This window comes from Artibeus jamaicensis, unplaced genomic scaffold, assembly GCF_021234435.1.
Source record: "Artibeus jamaicensis isolate MK-2021 breed Jamaican fruit bat unplaced genomic scaffold, CSHL_Jam_final scaffold_474, whole genome shotgun sequence".
Lineage (NCBI taxonomy): Eukaryota > Metazoa > Chordata > Mammalia > Chiroptera > Phyllostomidae > Artibeus > Artibeus jamaicensis.
This window is the reverse complement of record NW_026522046.1, coordinates 9,017,301-9,039,979: the sequence shown is the minus strand read 5'-3', so window position 1 is coordinate 9,039,979 and position 22,679 is coordinate 9,017,301. Positions and strand designations below refer to the sequence as shown.

The 22,679-nt window shown below is 35.7% G+C and overlaps 1 protein-coding gene across 5 annotated transcripts in view; it reads left to right on the top strand.

Moving 5' to 3' along the window:
- Positions 1-22,679, top strand: part of FXR1 (FMR1 autosomal homolog 1) — a 58,642-nt gene that overhangs the window by 26,905 nt on the left and 9,058 nt on the right. For 3 of the 5 annotated variants that reach the window (XM_037152044.2, XM_053657985.1, XM_037152046.2), the window contains exons 6-12: positions 92-185; positions 620-736; positions 3,844-4,014; positions 5,461-5,539; positions 9,081-9,190; positions 18,801-18,887; positions 20,193-20,400. In XM_037152044.2, the coding sequence (XP_037007939.1) occupies positions 92-185; positions 620-736; positions 3,844-4,014; positions 5,461-5,539; positions 9,081-9,190; positions 18,801-18,887; positions 20,193-20,400 (866 nt within the window). The remainder of the gene's footprint in view (positions 1-91; positions 186-619; positions 737-3,843; positions 4,015-5,460; positions 5,540-9,080; positions 9,191-18,800; positions 18,888-20,192; positions 20,401-22,679) is intronic. The other 2 variants (XM_037152045.2, XM_037152048.2) reach the window with 1 other exon arrangement.

Below are 22,679 nucleotides of genomic sequence, written 5' to 3'. Positions count from 1 at the left end.
GTCAAAATGAAATACTGGGGTTTATATTATAATTGCCCTCTAAATTTTAATCTGTTACTTAGGTCTTACACATGAATTAATTTCTCTCTAGGTGTGCTAATGAAAATGCACATAAAGATTTTAAGAAAGCTGTAGGAGCATGCAGAATTTTTTACCATCCAGAAACCACACAGCTAATGATATTGGTAAGATAACTCCATTTTTTTTTGGTAGTTGATGGATATTGTGCAGATTTTATAATTGTTTTTAAAAATGAAAGCTAACTTGGTGTATATAGTAAATTTATTAATGCAGTGTGGGAGAACAGTTTTTTGGTAGTTAAAATAACTCAGTTTTGTCTCCTGAAGAAAGGAGAAAAAAATTAATAGGACATTCTCAACATAGTAAAATTCTTAATGTGTGGGGTGTTGGAGTCCTCCCACCCCCATCATAATGTGAATAGAATTAAATAATATGGGAATTCAGAAAGAGTAATATTACTTGTAGGAAGAGGGAGGTATGTTAGGGGAGGAGAGAAATGTAATTGATGAGAATCATGCAAGAATTTATTGTGAAGGTCCTGTTTGTATTATTTTGAAAAATGATTAAATTTTTGAGTGATTAACTTCTTCGTTTATAGTCTGCCAGTGAAGCAACTGTGAAGAGAGTAAATATTTTAAGTGACATGCATTTGCGAAGTATTCGTACGAAGTTGATGCTAATGTCTAGAAATGAAGAGGCCACTAAGCATTTAGAAGTAAGTAGAAGTAGCACCTATTTTGTGGCTAATAATACTTGGAGTCATTATGTTACTTAGAAGAATTGCCTTTTTCCTATTTTCTTAAACATAGCCTTATTTATTTATTTATTTATCTTTTTAAAAAATATATTTTATTGATTATACCATTACAGTTCTATTTCCCCCCTTTATTCCCCTCCACCTTGCATACCCCCTCCCCCACCGTTCCCCCCCTTTAGTTTATGTCCATATGTCTTAAGTTCTTTAGATTCTATATTTCCCATACTATTCTTGCCCTCACCCCTATTTTCTACCTACCATCTATGCTACTTATTTTCTGTACCTTCTCCCCCCTTCTCCTCCTCCCACTCCCCTGTTGCTAACCCTCCATGTGATCTTCATTTCTGTGGTTCTGCTCCTGATCTAGCTGTCCTCTTAGTTTGCTTTTGTTTTAGGTGTGGTTGCTAATAACTGTGAGTTTATTGTTACTTCACTGTTCATATTTTTATCTTCATTTTCTTAGGTAAATCCCTTTAACATTTCCTATAATAAGGGCTTGGTGATGATGAACTCCTTGAATTTGGTCTTATCTGAGAAGCACTTTATCTGTCCTTCCATTCTAAATGGAAGCTTTGCTGGATAGAGCCATCTTGGTTGTAGGTCTTTGGATTTCATGACTTGGAATACTTCTTTCTAGCCCCTTCTTGCCTGTAAGGTCTCTTTTGAGAAATCAGCTGACAGTCTGATGAGAGCTTCTTTGTAGGTGACTGTCCCCTTATCTCTTGCTGCTTCTAGGATTCCCTCCTTCATTTTAATCTTGGCTATGTAATTATGATGTGCCTTGGTGTGTTTCTTCTTGGGTCCAACTTCTTTGGGACTCTCTGAGCTTCCTGGATTTCCTGGAAGTCTCTTTCCTTTGCCAGAATGGGGAAGTTCTCTTTTATTATTTGTTCAAATGAGTTTTCCACTTGATGCTCTTCCTCTTCCCCTTCTGGTACCCCTATAATTCGGATGTTGGAGCGTTTAAAGATGTCCTGAAGGTTCCTAAGCTTCTCCTCATTTTTTTGAATTCTTGTTTCTTCATCCTTTTCTGTTTGGTCATTTTTTCCTCCCTTCTGGTCCTCTCCCTTGATTTGAGCCCCAGTTTCCTTTCCATCATTGTTGGTTTCCTGTGCATTTCCCTTCATTTCAGTTAGTTTAGCCTTCATTTGTTCCTCTAATTTGTGACTAAAATCAACCAGTTCTGTGAGCATCCTGATCACCATTGTTTTGAATGGTGCATCTGATAGGTTGGCTATTTGTTGGTTGCTTAGAGTTATGGGCTTTGGGGCTTTGAGTTCTTCTTGAGCCATAATGTTTTGGTCTGTTCGCGCCTGTTACATAAGAGGGGCTGAGCCCTAGGTGTTCACCAGGGCGGGGCAACTCAGTTGCTGGTTTGTGATGCTGTATGTGGGGGTGGGGTCAGAGAGGGAGCAATGGTAGTCCCCTCTGCTGCTTCCCATTGCTGGGTCCTGTGTGGTCTGTCTCAAAGCTTGCTCCTTTGCCTGGTTTCTCTGCCCGCAAATGTGTGACCAGGGTCAGCCTGGGGCCTTGCACTCTCACTGGGTCTGCCCCTTGCTACCCCAGATCTGGGATCTGGCAACCACCACCCACCCCTTGGTTGGTCTGGCCAAGTTTTCCTGTGCTACCCTGCTCCTCCAGTCACTGCCTCCACCCCTTTTACCATCTGGCTGAATGGTTCATTGTTGTCAACTGTCGTATAGTTCAATGTCATATAGTTCAATTTTCTGTGTTTTGGTTGCGTTTTTGTTACTAAAACTTTGCTGTCTTTAAACTTGGTTGTGCAGGGAGGCACAGTGTTTCCACCTACGCCTCCATCTTTGCCAGAAGTCTCAAAGATAGCCTTATTTATTAAATGCCTATTGAAATTTTTTTTGTGAGGGCTTAGATGACAGGTGCCAAATTGTTTAGAAACTTACTAGGAATATCCAGAGTAAACTATATTGTTAATTCTTCTTTACCCTGTTATTTTAACTTCCCTGTGCCCTGTCAGTCACAACACATTTCCATTGGTAACTTTTGTTTGTTTTTTCAGATTTGAGAGAGGGGGAGGGAGGGAGAAAGAGAGAAACATCAATGCGTGGTTGCCTCTCACTGTGGCCTGCAACCCAAGCATGTACCCGGACTAGAAATTGAACCTACAACCCTTTGCTTTGCAGCCTGCGTTCAGTCCATTGAGCTATGCCAGCCAGTCAGTAACTAGATTATTATAACAGCTGTTGTGTAAGAGAATAGTAGGACACCTAATATGTGATTTTTGAAAAGAAGCTATCATTTTTTTTCTATCCTGTCCTAAAATAACCCTGTTTTCTCCTATTTGTCACTGAGAGACTTGTTCCTCTCATCCTCCCCCAAACATAAAATGCAAATATATACTTAGAGAAATTGAGCTATGTTTATCTTTAAGACAACTTTGCGATGTCCTTATTAATTTAAAAGTTAAAAACAGTCTGTGTGAATGAGTTTTGCAAAATGAATCATCTAAATTAGAGAAGTAGTCTGTATGAGTTATTCTGGAAAATTGTTTTTACAATAACTCTTTTCTGTGACCACGACTAAATAGACTCCTTTATTACATGACCCCAGATGAGCTTTTTTTATTCCTTTAAATTGTTGTAAATTGACATAAGATTTACTATCTTAACCATTTGTAAGTGTAGTTCAGTAGTGTTAAGTATTTCAGATTGTTGATCAGTCTACAACTTTTCATCTTGCCAAACTGAAACTCTACTCATTAAACAATTTCCCTTTCTGCTCCCCCTCATCCCCAGACAATTTCCATCCTACTTTCTGTTTCTATAAATTAGAATCATAATAGTATTAGTCTTTTTGTGACTGGCTTATTTTACCAAACGTAATGTTTATCTACATTGTAGCATGTATTTTCTTTTTAAGACTGAATAATTTTTCAGTGTATGAATATATCACATTTTGTTCATCAATCTGCAACTTGAGATTGCTTCCACATCTTAACTCATGTGAATGATGTTGTCAATGTGGGTATACTAAACAACACTTTTGTTTTTGATCTTTCATAAAAAATTCTAATTTACCTCTTTTACTAGTGCACAAAACAACTTGCAGCAGCTTTTCATGAGGAATTTGTTGTGAGAGAAGATTTGATGGGCCTGGCAATAGGAACTCATGGTAGTAACATACAGCAAGCTAGGAAGGTTCCTGGAGTTACAGCTATTGAGCTAGATGAAGATACTGGAACATTTAGAATCTATGGAGAGGTAAGCTGTTTTCTGTCCCTCGCCAAAATAAGTTTGCTATAATATTAACGATTGCTTAATACTATATTTTAGAATTTCAGTGTCCCAGTGAAAACTCGTTAAAAAAATCAGTCATCCCAGTAATCATTATACGTATATATGTGGATTGAAGGTGATTATTGTATTTTATGGGGCAGTGATTTTGAGTATTTAATGTATGTTATTTTCAGAAGTTTCTTAACCAGCCACTTCTGGGTTTAACTCCGTTTTATGTGGTGATAATTTACAAATAATTTACTCATTTTTTGTGTGCTTATTGTGTATTAGGCACTGGCAGTTGTGCATAACATATAACAGAACAGCTTTGGTAGAACTTGAATTTAGATAATATTTTGTCATTGGTAATTGGAAGTTTGTTTGGACAGGAAAATAATATGCTAGGTAAATAATTCAGATTTTTCATTGGGACCAACCTTCACATTAGAATAAATGGATGAGGTGGTTTGGGGTGATAATTTCAAGTTTCGGCTTTTCACACATAGCTATTAAAAGCTTGAGTTATAAATCTGACTAGAGGCCTGATTTTTATTTCTGAAACTTTGAGAAGTGGGCAATATAACAGAAGATGAAAGTCACTGGAGTCATACTGCCTGAATTGGAATTCTATGTATCACTTTGGGTGGGCTTGGTGAAAGTTGCTTAATCTCCTTGCATAAGTTCCCTCATTATACCATGTAAGAAAGCCATTTCCTCACTGTAAGTGTAACAGTGCTTAGCTTATAATTTATGAGGATTTAAATACACTTTAAAATTTTTATTGTGCATGGTATATATGAGTATACTGTGGTTATTAAAGAATAAACAGTAAAAGTAGAAGTTAATTCTTATAGAGAACTGTGAATATCCTCTATAAGATATAGAGAGATATCAGGGAGCGCCCCCCCAAGCCTCTCCCATCTTACAGCCTTCTAAAATTATACCCATTAGAAATTAGGAACTTTAATGATCTTATTGATAGGCACTTTTTAAATGTATCTCTGTAAAATCAACTTTTTAAAATCATTTGAGAATAAAAAAATTGCACACAGTATAGACAGCATGATCAATTTGTTTTTAATATTCACCTGGAGATAATTCATCATGGGAGAATAGACTTACATATTTAGGACTGGGTTTAAATTTGCCTAATGTAAGTTAAACTCTTGCTAATTTTCTCAGAAGCCTAAGAGAGGACCTTAGAGTTATCTAACATGTTTTTGTTCTATTAGTTCTTTTTTCCTAGTCTTAATGGTTGCTTTTTTTAAAAAGTGCTTCATGAATTCCTTTACATGAAATGGTACTCTAGTGGACTGAGCTTATTAATAGAATGTAATGATTTAAATTTTTCTCATTTCTCATATTTTTGTTTTGGATTGTGGGGTTTTTTCAGGATTTATTTCATATATGTTTTTCTCCTGCCACCCTCAGAGTGCTGATGCTGTAAAAAAGGCTAGAGGTTTCTTGGAATTTGTGGAGGATTTTATTCAGGTTCCTAGGAATCTTGTTGGTAGGTATTTTTACTACATGTTAACTAAGTTAAATGTTATTTAATTACATACAGTGACTTAATTTGAAAATCAGTCTTTTTGTTCTGAGTTATGTTATTTTAATAACAATATGTGTTTTTATGTTTTCAGTAATAACGTATGTGACTTGTATCTTGTCATGTTAAGATGTCTTCTTCTGTAGAGGGTAACCCACTAATAAGACCCATGATTTTTATAACACTTTGCTATTGCAGTTTTTAAGCCAATTTATGCCTTTGGATCTTTCTTACCATTCTTGTTCACTTAAATGTCTTTTTATTATTTATAACAAAATTGTCCATACTGTTTGATAAGGTTAGGATAATTTTTGTTTGTTTAGTGCAAAAGAGTAAGTAAGAGTGAACCAACAATAGGGTAATTAATAATAAAACTTACACAGTAGAACCTGAATAGTGATTGGTTTTTGCTGGGCAGAGAGGAGGATAGTAATGATGATGATCTGATGAGAGGTTTTGCTGGTAAGTTTTTGATGCCATTAATGAAAACTATTGTACCTGTGAATTATAACTTGTGACAAAAAATTTTGAGGCTATAGTTAAACAACGATTATAGCTTGGGGTGAGTTGTCATTGATATCCTCTATATCCGTGTTGTCTGTCCTTTTAAATGGCATTTGAGACAAATGGGAACGCTTTTATCACGTTAAATATGCATGGATCATTCTAGAAGTTTAATATAAAAATACACATCACCATAAAGTAGTGAAATTTACTGAGAGGGGTGAATTTTTATCACCTGTTGTATGTCACCAGTTTTTTAACCTTATTGAAATAATTAAGCTCCATTGTTATTAGGCCTATTTTGCCTTTAGGAAATGATTTCTTTGCTTTTGATATTTTATTCGTCAAATTCTATAAAACAAACAGTAATAGAAAAAATTAACAAAAATAAAGTTTCCACTATAATAAGATGTTTTATAACAACTAGTATATTCTGATACAGTAGTCTACAACCCAAGAATTGGACAGTTTCTTTGTACTCAGCTGTTATATAAAAAGCTTTTCAATTTTGCCCAAACATTATGACATGCTGCCAGTTAAGTAAGCTCTACTTCATTTGTCATGGAATCGATGTTCACTGTAGACTAATTTTAATAAACATTATTAAATGTTTATTTAAAGTGTTATCTAATGTTTGTGTTATCTGATGTAAAAGTGTTATCTAATGTCTATTATCAAATGAAATCACTTAGAGAATAAAGCTGCTTTTGAAAGGGATCCCTTTTTTGTTTAAATTATATTCAATTATTGACATCAATACTAACATTGGTTTGCTGCTAAAATGTAATTTGAGTTTCTTCACCCATAAAAATTATTTGGAGGTAAATACTAGGGAATCAGGGTTCTTTTCAACTCAGTAATGCTATAGGAAATAGCCTCAGTCTTAGAGTCTGTGGTAGGGTTAACCTTGAGTAAGAAGTTAGGAAATCGTATATACTTGTGGTTCTCTGAGTCTTTATTCATTTATTTTATGCAGTGATATCCATGATTACCATGTCTCTTTTTTTTCCTCTTGGTTGGCTTTGATTTGGGTTATTTGTGTACTCTTTAGGAAATCTGTATTAGCAGCAACTATTATACGTTGGTGAAATTTTCAGAAGAAGTATAAAGATTTCAATTGGTTGTTGTATATAATAATACTACATTTCCTTCCGAAATGTTTTATGGGTGAAGCAGTCTTTTGAAAAGTAACACATTTTTAGTTCAAGTGAAAGAGAAAAAGAGGACTGAGGAGTAAAAGGGAATGAGGACTACTTGGTGGGTAAGTTCCAGAGAGGATTTCTTTACACATTCAGGTTCTAAGAGTTATAGAACTTAACCATTCCCAGCCCTCCCAAATCAAAAAAATACTGTGTGAACATTGATTTGAAAATGAATCAAAATTTTCACCTCCTAGCAGCTTTCCTTAATCACTTCTCTACTCTGTCCCTTCAGCATTTTTTGTTCAGTGCTCAATTTAAACTGCAGGTCTGCTTCAGTTTATCAGTATGCTTTGGAATTTAAACTATGGAAAATGATCAGTTAAAATTTTGACGGTCTCTGGTGGGACTAAATAAAACTTGCAGGTAGGTCCTTGCCATAGACCCCAGAAGGGTGATGGATGTTCACTCATCACTGATATAGTTCATAAGAAGAAAGGGGCAAAGATTGGGGTGGGAGAGTTATGACATATCAACCTGAATTTTGTTATTTCGAAGGTATTTGCTTATTTTTAGCAGGGTCAAGGATGCGAGTTGCTGCTTGAGCTTCACTGTGTTAACTATGAAGGTTGCTTTTATATGCTGCTGCTAGGGCTGCTCAGAGAAGACATGTGAATTTCCTGACTTACTCTATGTTATCTTTTTATCTGTTCATTACTGTTTTTAAATTCAGAGTTATTAATGGGGAAGGGGGTTTGAGATGAGAGAGAGAAAATCTTGTTTCTTTGCCGTACTGACCAGCATACTGTTGTCATTGTTCCCTTATTCATTCTTTAAATTGTTCTCTCAAGCATCAATATGAAAAACTTCCGTTTTAACCCCTTTCAACCAAAATTAATTTATTGTGGAAATACATTGCTGATTCAGTAAAAAAAAAATTTTTTATTTGGGATTTGTACTTAATAACAAATATGGTGTTGCTATTAACTTTATAAGGGATACATCATTTTATTTAGTGAAGTTACCTGAATATTCTGTTACCAGGTAACACTGTCCAGTATTGGTTTGTTATTTTAAAATTGTGAATGTTGTAACCAATAAGTTCCTAAGGGGAAGAGAAGTCTTCATGGACAAACTTTTAGGTTGTCCTTTAATTATTGGAAACTCAAGAACTGCTGTTTGACGGACGTAAAGGTTAGATATGGAGAAGGTTAATAATTTGGACTTTTGTCATTTTTATAGTATTTCATATTAGGAAAACAGCGTATCATATGCTGTATGTATTTGTATAGCTTTAAGGTACTTTAAAAACATTGGTGTAAATGTTCCACGTTACATGTAAACATTTAATGTCTGAAGAGATTATTTTAAGTTACATCTTCAAGTCACAGATGTCTTTTGAACGGATAGAAACTTGACAATAAAATCAAGATTGTAGTTGTTGTTCGAATTACTATACATAATAATAAACATAAACAAATTGATATTAATGCTAAAATAAAAGTTTTGTTTTTGTCTTTATGTATACAAGTTTTTTAAATCAGTTGGACTCGATCTTTTAAAATATTAAACTGATGTAGAACATCTTAAAAATGCTTAGACTTTGCAAATATTTTCCATGTGAGCAGCATTATCCATCCAGTTAATAATGTCCTTAAGTATACTGAAGAGAAAGAAATTCCAGCCAGTGATAAAATGTCTCAGTAGGGGAGACAATTAGGGGAGAGTTAATTGAGAGTATAAAGATACAACATTGCTTGGTTTTTATAATTTAATGGAAAGTCAAATTATTTGGACATCTGCTGAAAGGATAAAAGTATTGGTTTTTAATTTACTGTTATATTTGTTTTCTCTTATTAAAGGAAAAGTAATTGGAAAAAATGGCAAAGTTATTCAAGAAATAGTAGACAAATCTGGTGTGGTTCGGGTGAGAATTGAAGGAGACAATGAAAATAAACTACCTAGAGAAGATGTAAGTATTTAAAATTTAATTTAACTGGCCTGTTGTTTTCTTGGCTTGACTTAATTTTTAAAAATATATTGCTTATGCTATTACAGTTGTCCCATTCTCTCCCCTTCACTCCCCTCTGCCCTGCACACCCCCTCCCACCCACATTCCCACCCTTTAGTTCATGTCCATGTGTCATGCATATAACTTCTTTGCCTTCTACATTTCCCATACTATTTTTACCCCCCCCCCCATTTTCTACCTGCCGTCTATGCTTATTCTCTGTACCTTATCCCTTCTCTCCTCCTCCCACTCCCCTGTTGTTAACCCTCCATGTGATCTCCGTTTCTGTGGTTATATTCCTGTTCTAATTGTTTGCTTTGGTTTTGTTTTAGGTGTGGTTGTTAATAATTGTGAGTTTGCTGTCATTTTACTGTTAATATTTTTATCTTCTTTTTCTTAGACAAGTTCCTTTAACATTTCATATAATAAAGGCTTGGTGATGATGAACTCCTTTAACTTCACCTTATTTGAGAAGTGCTTTATCTGCCCTTTCATTCTAAATGATAGCTTTGCTGGATAGAGCAATCTTGGATGTAGGTCCTTGCCTTTTGTGATTTGGAATACTTCTTTCCAGCCCCTTCTTGCCTGTAAGGGAATTCTTTTGTAGGTAACTATCTTGGTGCTTCTAGGATGCTCTCCTTCATTTTAATCTTGACTAATGTAATTGTGTGCCTTGGTGTGTTCCTCCTTGGGTCCAACTTCTTTCGGACTCTGAGCTTCCTGGACTTCCTGGAGGTCTACTTCCTTTGCCAGATTGGAGAAGGTTCTCCTTTATTATTTGTTCAAATAACTTTTCCACTTGTTGTTCTTCCTCTTCTCCTTGTGGTATCCCTATGATTTAGATGTTGAAACATTTAGATGTCCTTGATGTTCCTAAGTCTCTCTCTTTTTTGAATTCTTGTTTCTTCGTTTTTTTCTGATTGGATGGTTCTCTCTCTTGTCCACACCGCTGATTTGAGTTCCATTTTTGTTCTCATTACTACTGATTCCCTGTACATTTTCCCTTTTTTTTCATTTAGCATAACCTCTTTTTTTTTTAAATCTAATTTACGACCAAATTCAACCAATTCTGTGAGCATCCTGATTACTAGTGTTTTGAGCTCTGCATCTGATAGGTTGGCTGTCTCTTCATTGCTTAGTTGTATTTTTTCTGGAGTTTTGGTCTGTCCTTTCATTTGGGCCTTTCTTTTTTTTCTTTTCTTTTCTTTTCTTTTTTTTTTTTTTTGTCTTGATGGGCCTGTTAACAAAGTGAGAGGCAGAGCCTTAGGTACAACCCCTTTAGGTGGGTTGTGACACTGTGTGGGGGAGGTGTTAAAGAGGGAACAGTGCCACTTGCTCTGCTCTCTGCCAGATTTCAGTCATTCCCCCTGCTTCCCACAAGCAAATTGGGTCCTTCTGGTGCTGGTTCCCGGGTGGGTGGGCTTGTGTATGTTCTAGGACCCTGTGGGTCTCTCCAGTGAACTCTCCTGTGAGTCTGGGAGTTTTCTCCTGTTGCCACCTCAACCCCCACAGGTGTTTTCAATCAGTTGTTTGAAACTGTATTTCCTGCCCTGGCTGGTGTAGCTCAGTGGATTGAGTGTGGGCTGTGAACCAAAGGGTCGCTGGTTTGATTCTCAGGCAGGGCACATGCCTGGGTTGCAGGCCAGGTCCCCAGGGCCACATAAGAGGCAACTACACATGGATGTTTCTCTCCATCTTTCTTCCTCCCTTCCCGTCTCTCTAAAAGTAAATAAATAAAACGTTAAAAAATATTTTTTTAAAAAAGGAAAGAAACTGTATTTTTCTGCGCTGGGGCCCCCCTGGTTTGTGTGGTCTGTCCCGCTCCCCAGTTTCACCTGGTTTATCTGCGAGTGAATGTGGGACCACCCAGTCCACCACCTGCTGCCTTCAGCCTTTCATATCACCCTGCTGGCTAACTTCAGCCTTTCATATCATGCCCAGTTCCACAATCAGCCACCTCGCTGGGTCCACTAGCCTCAGCTTTGTGAGGCCCAGTCCGCCAGCTGCTACCTTCCTTTCCTGCCCAGGTCCTCCAGCTGCAGCCTTGCTGTGAGTCCTCTCTGTCCTGGCTGTGCATCTCTGCCCCTCCTACCCATCTGGATAAATGTGTCTTCTTTAACTCCATGGTTGTCAGACTTCCATACAGTTTGATTTTTCTGTCTGTTCCCCCTTTTTTTGTTTTTAAATTGTTGTTCTCTTTTGGTCGTACACGGTCGGTGGCACAGTGTGTCTACCTATGCCTCCCTCTTGGCTGGAAGTCTTAATGTTGTTTTATGTATTGGAAATTATTTAATGAAGTTGTATGTATCTTAGCGAACTACTTAGAATGTTATATCGAGTAAGATACACTCTGGTGCAGTGGATTTAAAAAAAAGTAAATCATGTTTCTTCCCTGACCCATGTGACTCAAATGTTTGGACTGTGCTGCACATCTAAAGGTTTCAGGTTCTCTTCCTAGTCAGGACACATGCCTAGGATCTGGGTTTGATCTCTGGTCGGGGAATGTTTGAGAGGCAGCCAGTCATTGTTTCTCACATAGATGATTCTTTCCCTCTCTTCCTTTACCACCTCCTTAAAGAAAAAAAGCGAAAGTAAAACTAAAGAATAAAAATAAAATTATTTAACTTGTAATATTTCTTTGCATGCTTAGAAAACAAGTCATCTTTTAATTGTGGGTCTTGGGTTCTTTGTTGGTTTCTCAGAACTTAGTAAGCCAGTGTTTTGACTAAAGGCTTCAATTTAATAATCTTACCAGTTCTTTTTAATAGTTAGAATGTAAAGCTGTTCAATGTGATATTCAACCAACAGTCTTTTATGAAGAAATTCTTGATAAACAACATTCTCATTGACATTTTTAGAGAACCCAAAAGCACTGAGCAATTATTAATTGAGACCTTTAAACTTTTATGTTCTTATTTTGATATCAGCTTTCTAAAATCTTTCAATTGTTATTCTCACATATTAATATTTTGTCCATGATGTTGTTCTTTACTGTTCATACATCATTTTGAGGATCTCTTGCCTTTGTGGCTCCTGTAGTGAACTCTGTATAGTTTACTTAAACTTTATATGTCTGAATATAAGGCAAGGATTTTCCTCCAAATTACCTTCCAGCAATACAGTCACAACTTCTTCAGTTTTGCACAATAGACTACTATTTGGAGAGTTTTTTAGCCTATTGAATAGTCTCAGTCTCAAAAACAAAATAGAGAAACTGTAGACATCTAACCTAGATAAATGGCCTCATATCCAGAATGTTGTAGAACTGCCTATCAAAGATAGTCACTTCCTTTATTCATTTCAATTAGTTAAAATGTAGAGGTAAATATACTTTTTAAATTAATGAAGAAAAACAATTGACTTAGTGTACTGTACAAATGAGGACTCCATGGCTCAGGTTGATTTCATCTTGTACTATTTCCAAAATTGCTATAAATCTCTAGTAACTTAGTCTTTTAAAAAATATATATATATATTTCATTGATTATACCATTACAGTTCTATTTCCCCTCTTCATTCCCCTCCATCCTGCACACTCCCTCCCCCACCATTCCCCTTTAGTTTATGACCAGGTGTCTCAAGTTTTTTAGATTCTATATTTCCCATACTATTCTTGCCCTCACCCCTATTTTCTACCTACCATCTATGCTACTTATTTTCTGTACCTTCTCCCCCCTTCTCCTCCTCCCACTCCCCTGTTGCTAACCCTCCATGTGATCTTCATTTCTGTGGTTCTGCTCCTGATCTAGCTGTCCTCTTAGTTTGCTTTTGTTTTAGGTGTGGTTGCTAATAACTGTGAGTTTATTGTTACTTCACTGTTCATATTTTTATCTTCATTTTCTTAGGTAAATCCCTTTAACATTTCCTATAATAAGGGCTTGGTGATGATGAACTCCTTGAATTTGGTCTTATCTGAGAAGCACTTTATCTGTCCTTCCATTCTAAATGGAAGCTTTGCTGGATAGAGCCATCTTGGTTGTAGGTCTTTGGATTTCATGACTTGGAATACTTCTTTCTAGCCCCTTCTTGCCTGTAAGGTCTCTTTTAAGAAATCAGCTGACAGTCTGATGAGAGCTTCTTTGTAGGTGACTGTCCCCTTATCTCTTGCTGCTTCTAGGATTCCCTCCTTCATTTTAATCTTGGCTAATGTAATGATGATGTGCCTTGGTGTGTTTCTTCTTGGGTCCAACTTCTTTGGGACTCTCTGAGCTTCCTGGATTTCCTGGAAGTCTCTTTCCTTTGCCAGAATGGGGAAGTTCTCTTTTATTATTTGTTCAAATGAGTTTTCCACTTGATGCTCTTCCTCTTCCCCTTCTGGTACCTCTATAATTCGGATGTTGGAGCGTTTAAAGATGTCCTGAAGGTTCCTAAGCTTCTCCTCATTTTTTTGAATTCTTGTTTCTTCATCCTTTTCTGTTTGGTCATTTTTTCCTCCCTTCTGGTCCTCTCCCTTGATTTGAGTCCCAGTTTCCTTTCCATCATTGTTGGTTTCCTGTGCATTTCCCTTCATTTCAGTTAGTTTAGCCTTCATTTGTTCCTCTAATTTGTGACTAAAATCAACCAGTTCTGTGAGCATCCTGATCACCATTGTTTTGAATGGTGCATCTGATAGGTTGGCTATTTGTTGGTTGCTTAGAGTTATGGGCTTTGGGGCTTTGAGTTCTTCTTGAGCCATAATGTTTTGGTCTGTTCGCGCCTGTTACATAAGAGGGGCTGAGCCCTAGGTGTTCACCAGGGCAGGGCAACTCAGTTGCTGGTTTGTGATGCTGGATGTGGGGGTGGGGTCAGAGAGGGAGCAATGGTAGTCCCCTCTGCTGCTTCCCATTGCTGGGTCCTGTGTGGTCTGTCTCAAAGCTTGCTCCTTTGCCTGGTTTCTCTGCCCGCAAATGTGTGACCAGGGTCAGCCTGGGGCCTTGCACTCTCACTGGGTCTGCCCCTTGCTACCCCACACTTGGGATCTGATCACAGCTGCCTGTGTGCCTGGGTCAGGGGGATCTTTACTGCCTGACCCTGCTATGCCTCCGTCTTGGCGGAAGTCTTTAGTAACTTACTCTTAAGAATACTTTCTTCTCCTTACCACCATTTTTCATGACTTTAGGAGCCTTGACATAAGGAATAAAGTTAATGGTGTCATACTATTATAATTGGTACTTTCCCCTTTGATACTTAATATGTAAAATAATGGAAATTCATTATTATACAGCCACTATTTGAAATTGGTCTGAAGATCAAGATGTTCACTGGTAAAGGCTAAGACTCAAGTATAAATTTTTTAGCTTGATACTGACATTTGATCTTCCCTTATCTGGATTTATCCCCGTTGCTTTCCATTATTTGTCTTCTTGCTGCTAGTGAATTCCTCTAGCTTGTCCTTCATAAATAAAAATTTACAGTCTAGTGTTTATAGTTATGGTCAGTGTTACTGCTGTTTCTGTGCTAGGGTTAAATTTAAATGCTTACAGAGACCAAGCAGATGATGTAAATGATGATCAAGTTGGAATGTATAAGCCTGGGATGGGTTGGGCACTTGAATGCCTTTCTGTAAAAAAAAAAAAGCAGAAGCTGTTCAGCTTTAATCTGATTGACATGTGGGACTGCTGCCTTGTATTGCTATATCCTGATGTTTTTAAAAGAAGCTGGAAATCTATAATACTGTAATTTTTCTATACAGTAGAAACATTGAACGTTTTTGAAACATTGCTTGTTAAAACGAATCCGAAGGTAGGTATTGGCTTATTTCATACCACTGTTTCTCAGTTTAAGCTGTCTAAATCCCCTGGAGACTTTATAACTTGGTGAAGTCTTTGGTGACTCATTTCTGGCCTAAGATTACCTTTCCCACCTGTATATGTAGTAACTATTGTCTGTATAGTTGGGTATTGAATGGTTTTCTTGCAGCCTTCTATTTTTTTTGGTTAATCTTGTATCTCCAAGCCAGGTTATAAACTACTTGATGTCAGGAAATCAAATCTCAATTCTTAATTTCTTCATTTTTCCCTAGCTCAATGAATTGTACAGAGTAGGTACTTGATGTTTTAAATCACTTAATTAAGATTTTTTAAGACTAGAGTTTTTTTTTTTTAGAGGGGAGGGGGAGGAGAGAGGGAGGAAATTTGCTGGTGGGTCTGTGGGAATGGGGGGCGCTATTGAAGCAGGTTTTAATTATAAAATATATTTAGGAATTAGAATAGCACAGAAGAGGGCAGGCCCAGAAAAACTGGAATTGTCTTCTGGAGTGGGGAGCCTTTTGTAGTACAGGCTTCCCCTGCTAAGTGAGTGTTCTAGGAATCCATCTGTGTTAGTGTCCAGCTGGCATTGTTGTGAGAGGCTGCGTTCAGCCACAGTGGACGTTTTTGTAGACTCATTCAACACGTTTGCCTATTTTTGTGATGGGTGATTTTATGATCCCACTTACCCACAGCATGCAGAGTGTTTTGCAGTTTCTGACCAAGAAAAGGCATGACCCATGTGCTCCATCCTCCCTGTTCACTGGGTGTCACCCTGAATTACTTTTCTTTTGTTTCACTGGATGACAAAAGTCCTCAAACAGAAACCTTTTGCAAATGTGGAAGAGGTGAAACAAAAAAATGGCAGAAACTAGAAGGCATCAAAATCAACCAGTTCAAAAACTGTTTAGAGCAGTGGGGAAAATGTGTTGATAGGTATATTCCATCAAAAGGAGAGTATTTTGAAGGTGACTGAAGTTTAAACATGTAGAAATAAATATATAATTTTTCATAAATTAATGGTTTGGTCCCTCCCTCATATAGTGTGAAAAATAAATGTGTATTCTATATCCTTTCCATATCTCTCCTTTCTCCATCATCCTTTAGATTTTTGACTGTTGTCAGTTGACTTTTCATGTCTGTTTTGCTATTAAAAACATTGCAGCAAACCTGCCTTCTGACTGGAGAGTAAATTTCTGGAATTGGATTTGTTAAATCAAACAGTATATGGAATTTACATCTATATATTAAATTCATGGTATTTAAATATTTAGATCTTGCTAAATTTTCCCATACATTTCCTCCACGAGTATAGAAAATGTCTACTTTCCACGTATTTGACCAATACTGAGTTTTATCAAATTTCATTTGTGCCATTTCATAAGCTGTACGTGTTATCTTTCCATATGCTTAAAAGACCTTTTTTGTGTGGAGAGCTTGTTCTTTGTTCTTTGCGTATATATATTTTTTCTACTGAGTTATAAGAGTTTTTTGTGTTATAAGGAAGTTTGTCTTTTCATTTTGTTTCCTTTGATAATTTCTTGTGGAGACATAATTTTTCGTTAATTTGTTTGTACTTTATGATGTGACTTGTAAATTTTTGTTACGTTTGGCAGGGTCTTTCCTACTCGTAGATCATTCAGAATTCATATATGTTGTTTCTTTAGGCCTTTCTCCCTTCTGTCTGTCCATCCGTAAACTTTTCACTCATTAGATTAGAAAAGCTGATACAAACTGATACTTAAAAAAGTACTTCCTGAAAGTTTAGCATATTTAAATGCTGCATTCTAGCGCAAATTAGGGTTTTTTTGTTGTATCAGGACCAAGAATTCAGCTTTATTTTTTGAGTGTCAGTTTGTTGTCTTAATAACATCTAAATGTAAATACAAGTAATCAGTTTTTTAGCAAGTTTTAAAAATTAGGAATTTCACTGAAATAATTTACAAATGAATTCATATATTCAGTAATAATTGTTCTTTAATTTTTTTTATTACTGCTTTATAATAGTCATTAAATTATGTGCCTTTTTACTTCTCCTTTTCTTTGGCAGTAGACATTGGTGATGATATTTCCAGTTTAGGGTTAAGGATTTTATTACTCTTACTAGTTACAGACCATCTGTATAGAGTGACTTTCCCTTCTTTATGTACTTGGTAAAGTCTTACTTGTTTTTAACATCCACTCAGTAACGGCAATAATGTTCTTATGATTTTCCCTGAGTTTCCACATCTGAGATGGCAGAAAATTCACATTCTGTCATCACTAATGGCTATCCAGTTGGGATTATTATAAGAATGGTTAGTATCTTTTCTGAGATTGTGATGGCCTTTAGAGCAGGGACTTTATTCCTAACCGAAATTTTGGTAATTAACAAGTGAATGTTATTTGGAACTAGGTAACTGGGTATGTAATTGGCTGGCTAATTTTATGACTTTGGGCAAATTGTTTTCTCATGTATAAAACTGGAAGTTTTAAAAATATAGAGATTTAGAATAATGTAGTCCCAGAAATAGGGTTTGTGCTTAAAGTCTATTAGATCTTTTTCTCCCCCTTCTCTGACTTTTATTTACTTTTCATCCTCTCTTATCTGCCTGTGAATTCCTGAGGACTGGGTCAAGACTTCCTCACTTGTAAGCCTGTTAGGTACCCTTGTTTTCATAGTTGTAATTACCTTAAAAGTTACTACAGCTTTCTGTAAGCTCCGTGATACCTGTGCTCTGTCCTGCATCTTTAACATCTGCCCTGGTGTGTTTCTTTCTACTTTCAATTTCCCATGTCTTGAAAATGTCATAGAGTAGTTTCTTACACATCAAAAGTTCCTAAGCTACGCTTAGTTCCATAACTGTTAGGAACTGTTCTGTGAAATCAAGAACATTAAAAGAAACACTGAAGCTGTTTGAGTCCATTTATTTATTTAGGCTTTACTCATTCTTCTCAGATCTTAGTAAACTGGATATATATATATATATAAATATTTATTTTTAGAGAGAGGGCAAGGGAGGGAGAAAGAAAGGAAAAGAAGCAGCAATGTGTGGTAGCCTCTCATGTGTTCCCTAGTAGAGACCTGGCTTGCAACCCAGGCATGTGCCCTGACTGGGAATTGAACCTTCTGCCCTTCGCTTCGCAGGCCCATCCATGCTCAATGGACTGAGCCACACCAGCCAGGGCTGGAGGTATATTTTTTTAAAGGAAAAAAAAAAAACCAAAACGTAATTTGGTTAGCCTGGTTATCTTTCTCCCCATCTTTTGTTTTTTCTTTTTTAACACCAGTCCTTTTTTGAAGGTCAGCAAAGTAAACCAGGTGGATTAATCCTTTGACTTGGCTTTAAAACTTGTGACTAAGTATATGTCCTTACCAGTAACTCCTTTCTTTTGTGTAAATATTTATGTTCTATATGTGATACTTACGTTAATGGTTGATAAGCATTCCCTCCAAAACAGAAATTTGTTTTGTTATCTGAGCATATGTTACGAGGATACCTTGTCACTGCAAATTGCTACAATACATGTAGTGTAAATACATGCCAACTAGAAGAAAAAAATTTTCAGGAGTTGGTTTATATATGTAGAAAAGTAGATTGAATTAGAAATTTAAAAGCCTGATATAAACTGATATTTAAAAAGTAATTTCTTAAATACTAAGCTGTAGTGCAAATATAACAAGTTACTGAAAATTTCAGTATTGCTAATTATTTTTTAGCAGTATATTTTAAAGTTGAAGTTAAATAGGTGGTAAATTGTTGTGTGTTTCAGAATAGCTTTCCAAATTATATATTGGTATGTCAAATTTAGGCTAGAACTTTGTTCAAATATTAAGTGCTGAAGGATGTTGTATTTTCTTACAGGGGATGGTTCCATTTGTATTTGTTGGCACTAAAGAAAGCATCGGAAATGTGCAAGTTCTCTTAGAGTACCATATTGCTTATCTAAAGGTTGGTATGCTGTTCACATTTATAACATTGTTGCTCCCTACATTAACCTTAAGTTTAAGTTTATTTAATATTTGTAGTAAATTTCAAATCTTTACATATTTTTAATTTAGGTTTAGATATGCCCTGTTTTTCTGTGAGAATTTAGAAATAAATGGTCTTTGGCATAGTAAAGTGACTTGCCTCAAGCATATTGTTTTCTTTCCCTCTGAAGTTTTACATTTCTTTCCTTACTATTTAAGAAAAGGTTACTCTTGTGTTCCTGTGATTTGACTGTTGTCACCTATGTACCTTACCTACATGTTCTATACTAGAACTGTTTTGCTTTTACCTTGATGTTTTACATGCAAACAAAGCACAGACCAAGAGTGAAGATAGGCTTTCTTTGTAACTCTTGTTACCTGAAACAAATGCACGATCTTCTAGTTTTTATAATTTTTTACTGTGTCTGATGTAGCTTGAGTTGATAAAGACCAAGGGTTTTAGAAAAGAAATGCCCTGTAAATTACTAAAAGTTGGATTTGTCATTTTCCACTGTTCTTTTTTACTCCTGCTGTGTTTTTCTTAGAGTATAGTAACTTTCTCAACTACTGTGTAGTACATTTTCCTTTTAGTCACTCATCATTGCTGCTCAATCAGTATTTTGAAAGCACCTCTGATAATCTCATTCCATCACATTCCTTTCTTTTAATGCTTTTTATTATTCTCAGTTCAGTCTGGCATTGTAAGTCCATGTTTTATCTTTCAGTATTCTACTAAGTATTCTGCTAACTTTTGTAAAGCCAAGAGCTTTGTTTAGACACCTTACCTTCACATCCTGTGATGACCTCAGTTACTGAATGCCCAAGCCTACTAGTTTACGTAGATCACAACTCAGGTGTCATTATTTTGATAGGAAAGTAGATTATTAATGGTACCTCTCCTAGATGGTAACTGAACCTCATTGAATGGTGGTAACTCCTTCAAAGCTAAATTTGGTAACATTGTGTACTTATTAGCTATTTAACAAATGGGTTTTTTTAAACACTTGTCTGTTGAGCATCCTCTTGAAGGAGGAGAGGCCTTGTCTTTTTTTTTTTTCACATTGCATGCCTGTAGCACAAACGCGCAAATGGGCCAGTAAATGATTGGTTAATTGAGTTACCAAGTGATGTCGCAGGTTTTGTTTACTAAGAGCACAGTTAGGTGTACTTGATTGGATGCTGGAGATCATAGCTTCTTCATTGGTAGGGAGTATAGCTCTAGCTTTTGTTTTTAAGAAAACAAAAGGTTACAAATAAGATTTACCCTTTCTTATTTTGATCACAGGAAGTAGAACAACTAAGAATGGAACGCCTACAGATTGATGAACAACTTCGACAGATTGGTATGGGTTTCAGACCTTCTTCCACCAGAGGGCCTGAAAAAGAGAAAGGATATGCCACTGATGAAAGTACCGTCTCTTCTGTACAAGGTTCTAGGTCTTATAGTGGAAGAGGCAGAGGTCGTCGGGGCCCTAATTACACCTCCGGTTATGGTAAAAAATCAATTTTTTTTGTTACTAGTTTTTGTTTAGGTGCTCCCATACATTTTGCTTAATATTATTTAGTTCCTCACATTATCTTCACTTTGAGGGTAGTGGATAGTTCTGAAGTATATGTTTCATTAGCCTTGATGGCATATTTTAACATTAATTACTAAAAGGTATGGAATGTTCAAGCAACTACGTAATGAAATGAAACATGTTTTTGTTAAGTTGGTAGTTCATGATCATATTTAGTATAAATATTTAGAATTTAGTATAATTTAGAATAAACCATGTAAAACTTGTTTTCCAACTGTTTCCCTTGTAAAATTATATATTTTCCAATAAAAAATCTAGTGATTTTTTTATTGCTAGATATTGGTAGGAATCATCTTTTTCTTATGCTTTAGGAAAAGTAAAAAGGAAAAATATGCTAACCACTGTGCCAAGATTACATATAAGAAAAATGTACTAGCTCTTAAAATATACTTCATGGTTCATTCAGCAGTTCTAAGTATTACTATCCCTGGAATTACTTTGTGGAATACAGCATTTCAGTAAAGTGAGGGCTTTGAAAATCAGAACCTAATTAACATTTTCCTAGCATATGTTTAGTTTACTCTGAGGATGGGGCCTAACCCATACAGCAGGGGGCCAATGGCTGGGAATGGTCAGTAATTCTCTAATCCTAAATTCTCACTTATTCTTCTTCAGCTTTGGAGTTTTCCATTTCTCTACATTTGGACTTGGGACTTAGCAGTGACCTGGTTTTTTTCCTCCCTCATTCTCTTTCCTTTCCTTTCCCTTCTCTTTTCTGTACTCCCCTCTGCTCATTTTACCTGCTTTGGAAAAAAAATATTTCATATCCAAATTTCGTATCATGTTTGACTGAATTATATTATTTAATGTTGCCAGTTATGTTAATTTAGTAGTGTTTTTATTTGTTTTAGAGTTTGAAGGTTAATTTTCCCTTGCCTTTCATATCCTGATTTCTTGGTGTTTTTTATTTTTAAAGTTAACTCTGTATTAAAACCCAAAAAGCAAATTCCAGTAAAGTACAGTTGTTTATTAGCATGTGAAGGGCTGAGAATTGTGAATTACTATATTTCTGAAAATGCATTTAGTACACGAAATCTGGTAAATTAAGTATATAGTGAATGATTTTAGAGGTACAAATAAGACTGTGGAAAGTAAAATTAGATTATTGATAAAGAGATCACTTTTGGCAAAATGCTTTTGTTGACAGTAGATGATATATTTATATGAGAGTGGTAGAGGAATATCATCAAGACTAAAGAAAGGTATTCAGATTTTTCAGTAGATGGCACTCTTACCTTTGAATCTTTCCAGGCTAGTAACATATTTCTTGAAATAGCAATGGAACTTTAAATGGGCTGGAGAGAAATAAAATCATTTGAATTTGATTCTAGATTTTCTTCTCCACTTAATATCAGAAGGATTTTTAAAGAGATTAAAACATACAAGCTTTTAAGAAACATTTTTTCACTTATAACATCTGAAGTTGGTGTATGTCTTATAGTGGATGATGTCTTACAACTTCAATTACCAACATTTCTTTTTAATGGTACAAAAAATATTACATCTTTGAATGGATGGATGACATGTGGATTTGATAAATGTGGTACTTTAGCTATTAAGTTCAGCATGTGGGATCATTGAAAAGGATCTGAACCATTCTCAGGTGATTTTAGAAAGGGGAAAATCTGATTTAAAATTTCGTTAAAAGCAGGTCCTCTTTTGTTGAAGTCATTAAAATTGAATCAGGTTTATGAGTTATTTTAAAGCTTTTAAAATAAATTTGTAAATAAATTCTGAAGTTCTTGTACATCCCAAAGATTTTCTTCACTACTAATAAATGGTAAATTGCACTTATTCCAAACAACTATTAGTTAATAAAGGTCTTTTTTGTATTACTGGAGAAATAAGTGCTTGGGAGACTTTTGGTTTATTGTGAGTCTTATTCCTAAGAAAGACTTGAATATGTATAACAGAAACTTGTTATGTTCTTTGTACAATATACTTCAAACTAATTATTTAATCCATTCTTATATAGTTGATAATTATCACCCATATTTAATGGCTTGTGGGGGAAAATAGTGCATTGAAGAGTTATTTTAAAGGAGAAAGGAAGTTGGTAGGCTCCTTCATTTGTTAAACTTGACATTTTATTTCTTGCACCTCAGTACTTCTAACTTTTACATCTGAAGAGCTCTTGTGTTTTGCTTCTGTCATCAAATGACAGTTGTATTTAAATGTAGGGAATTTACAGT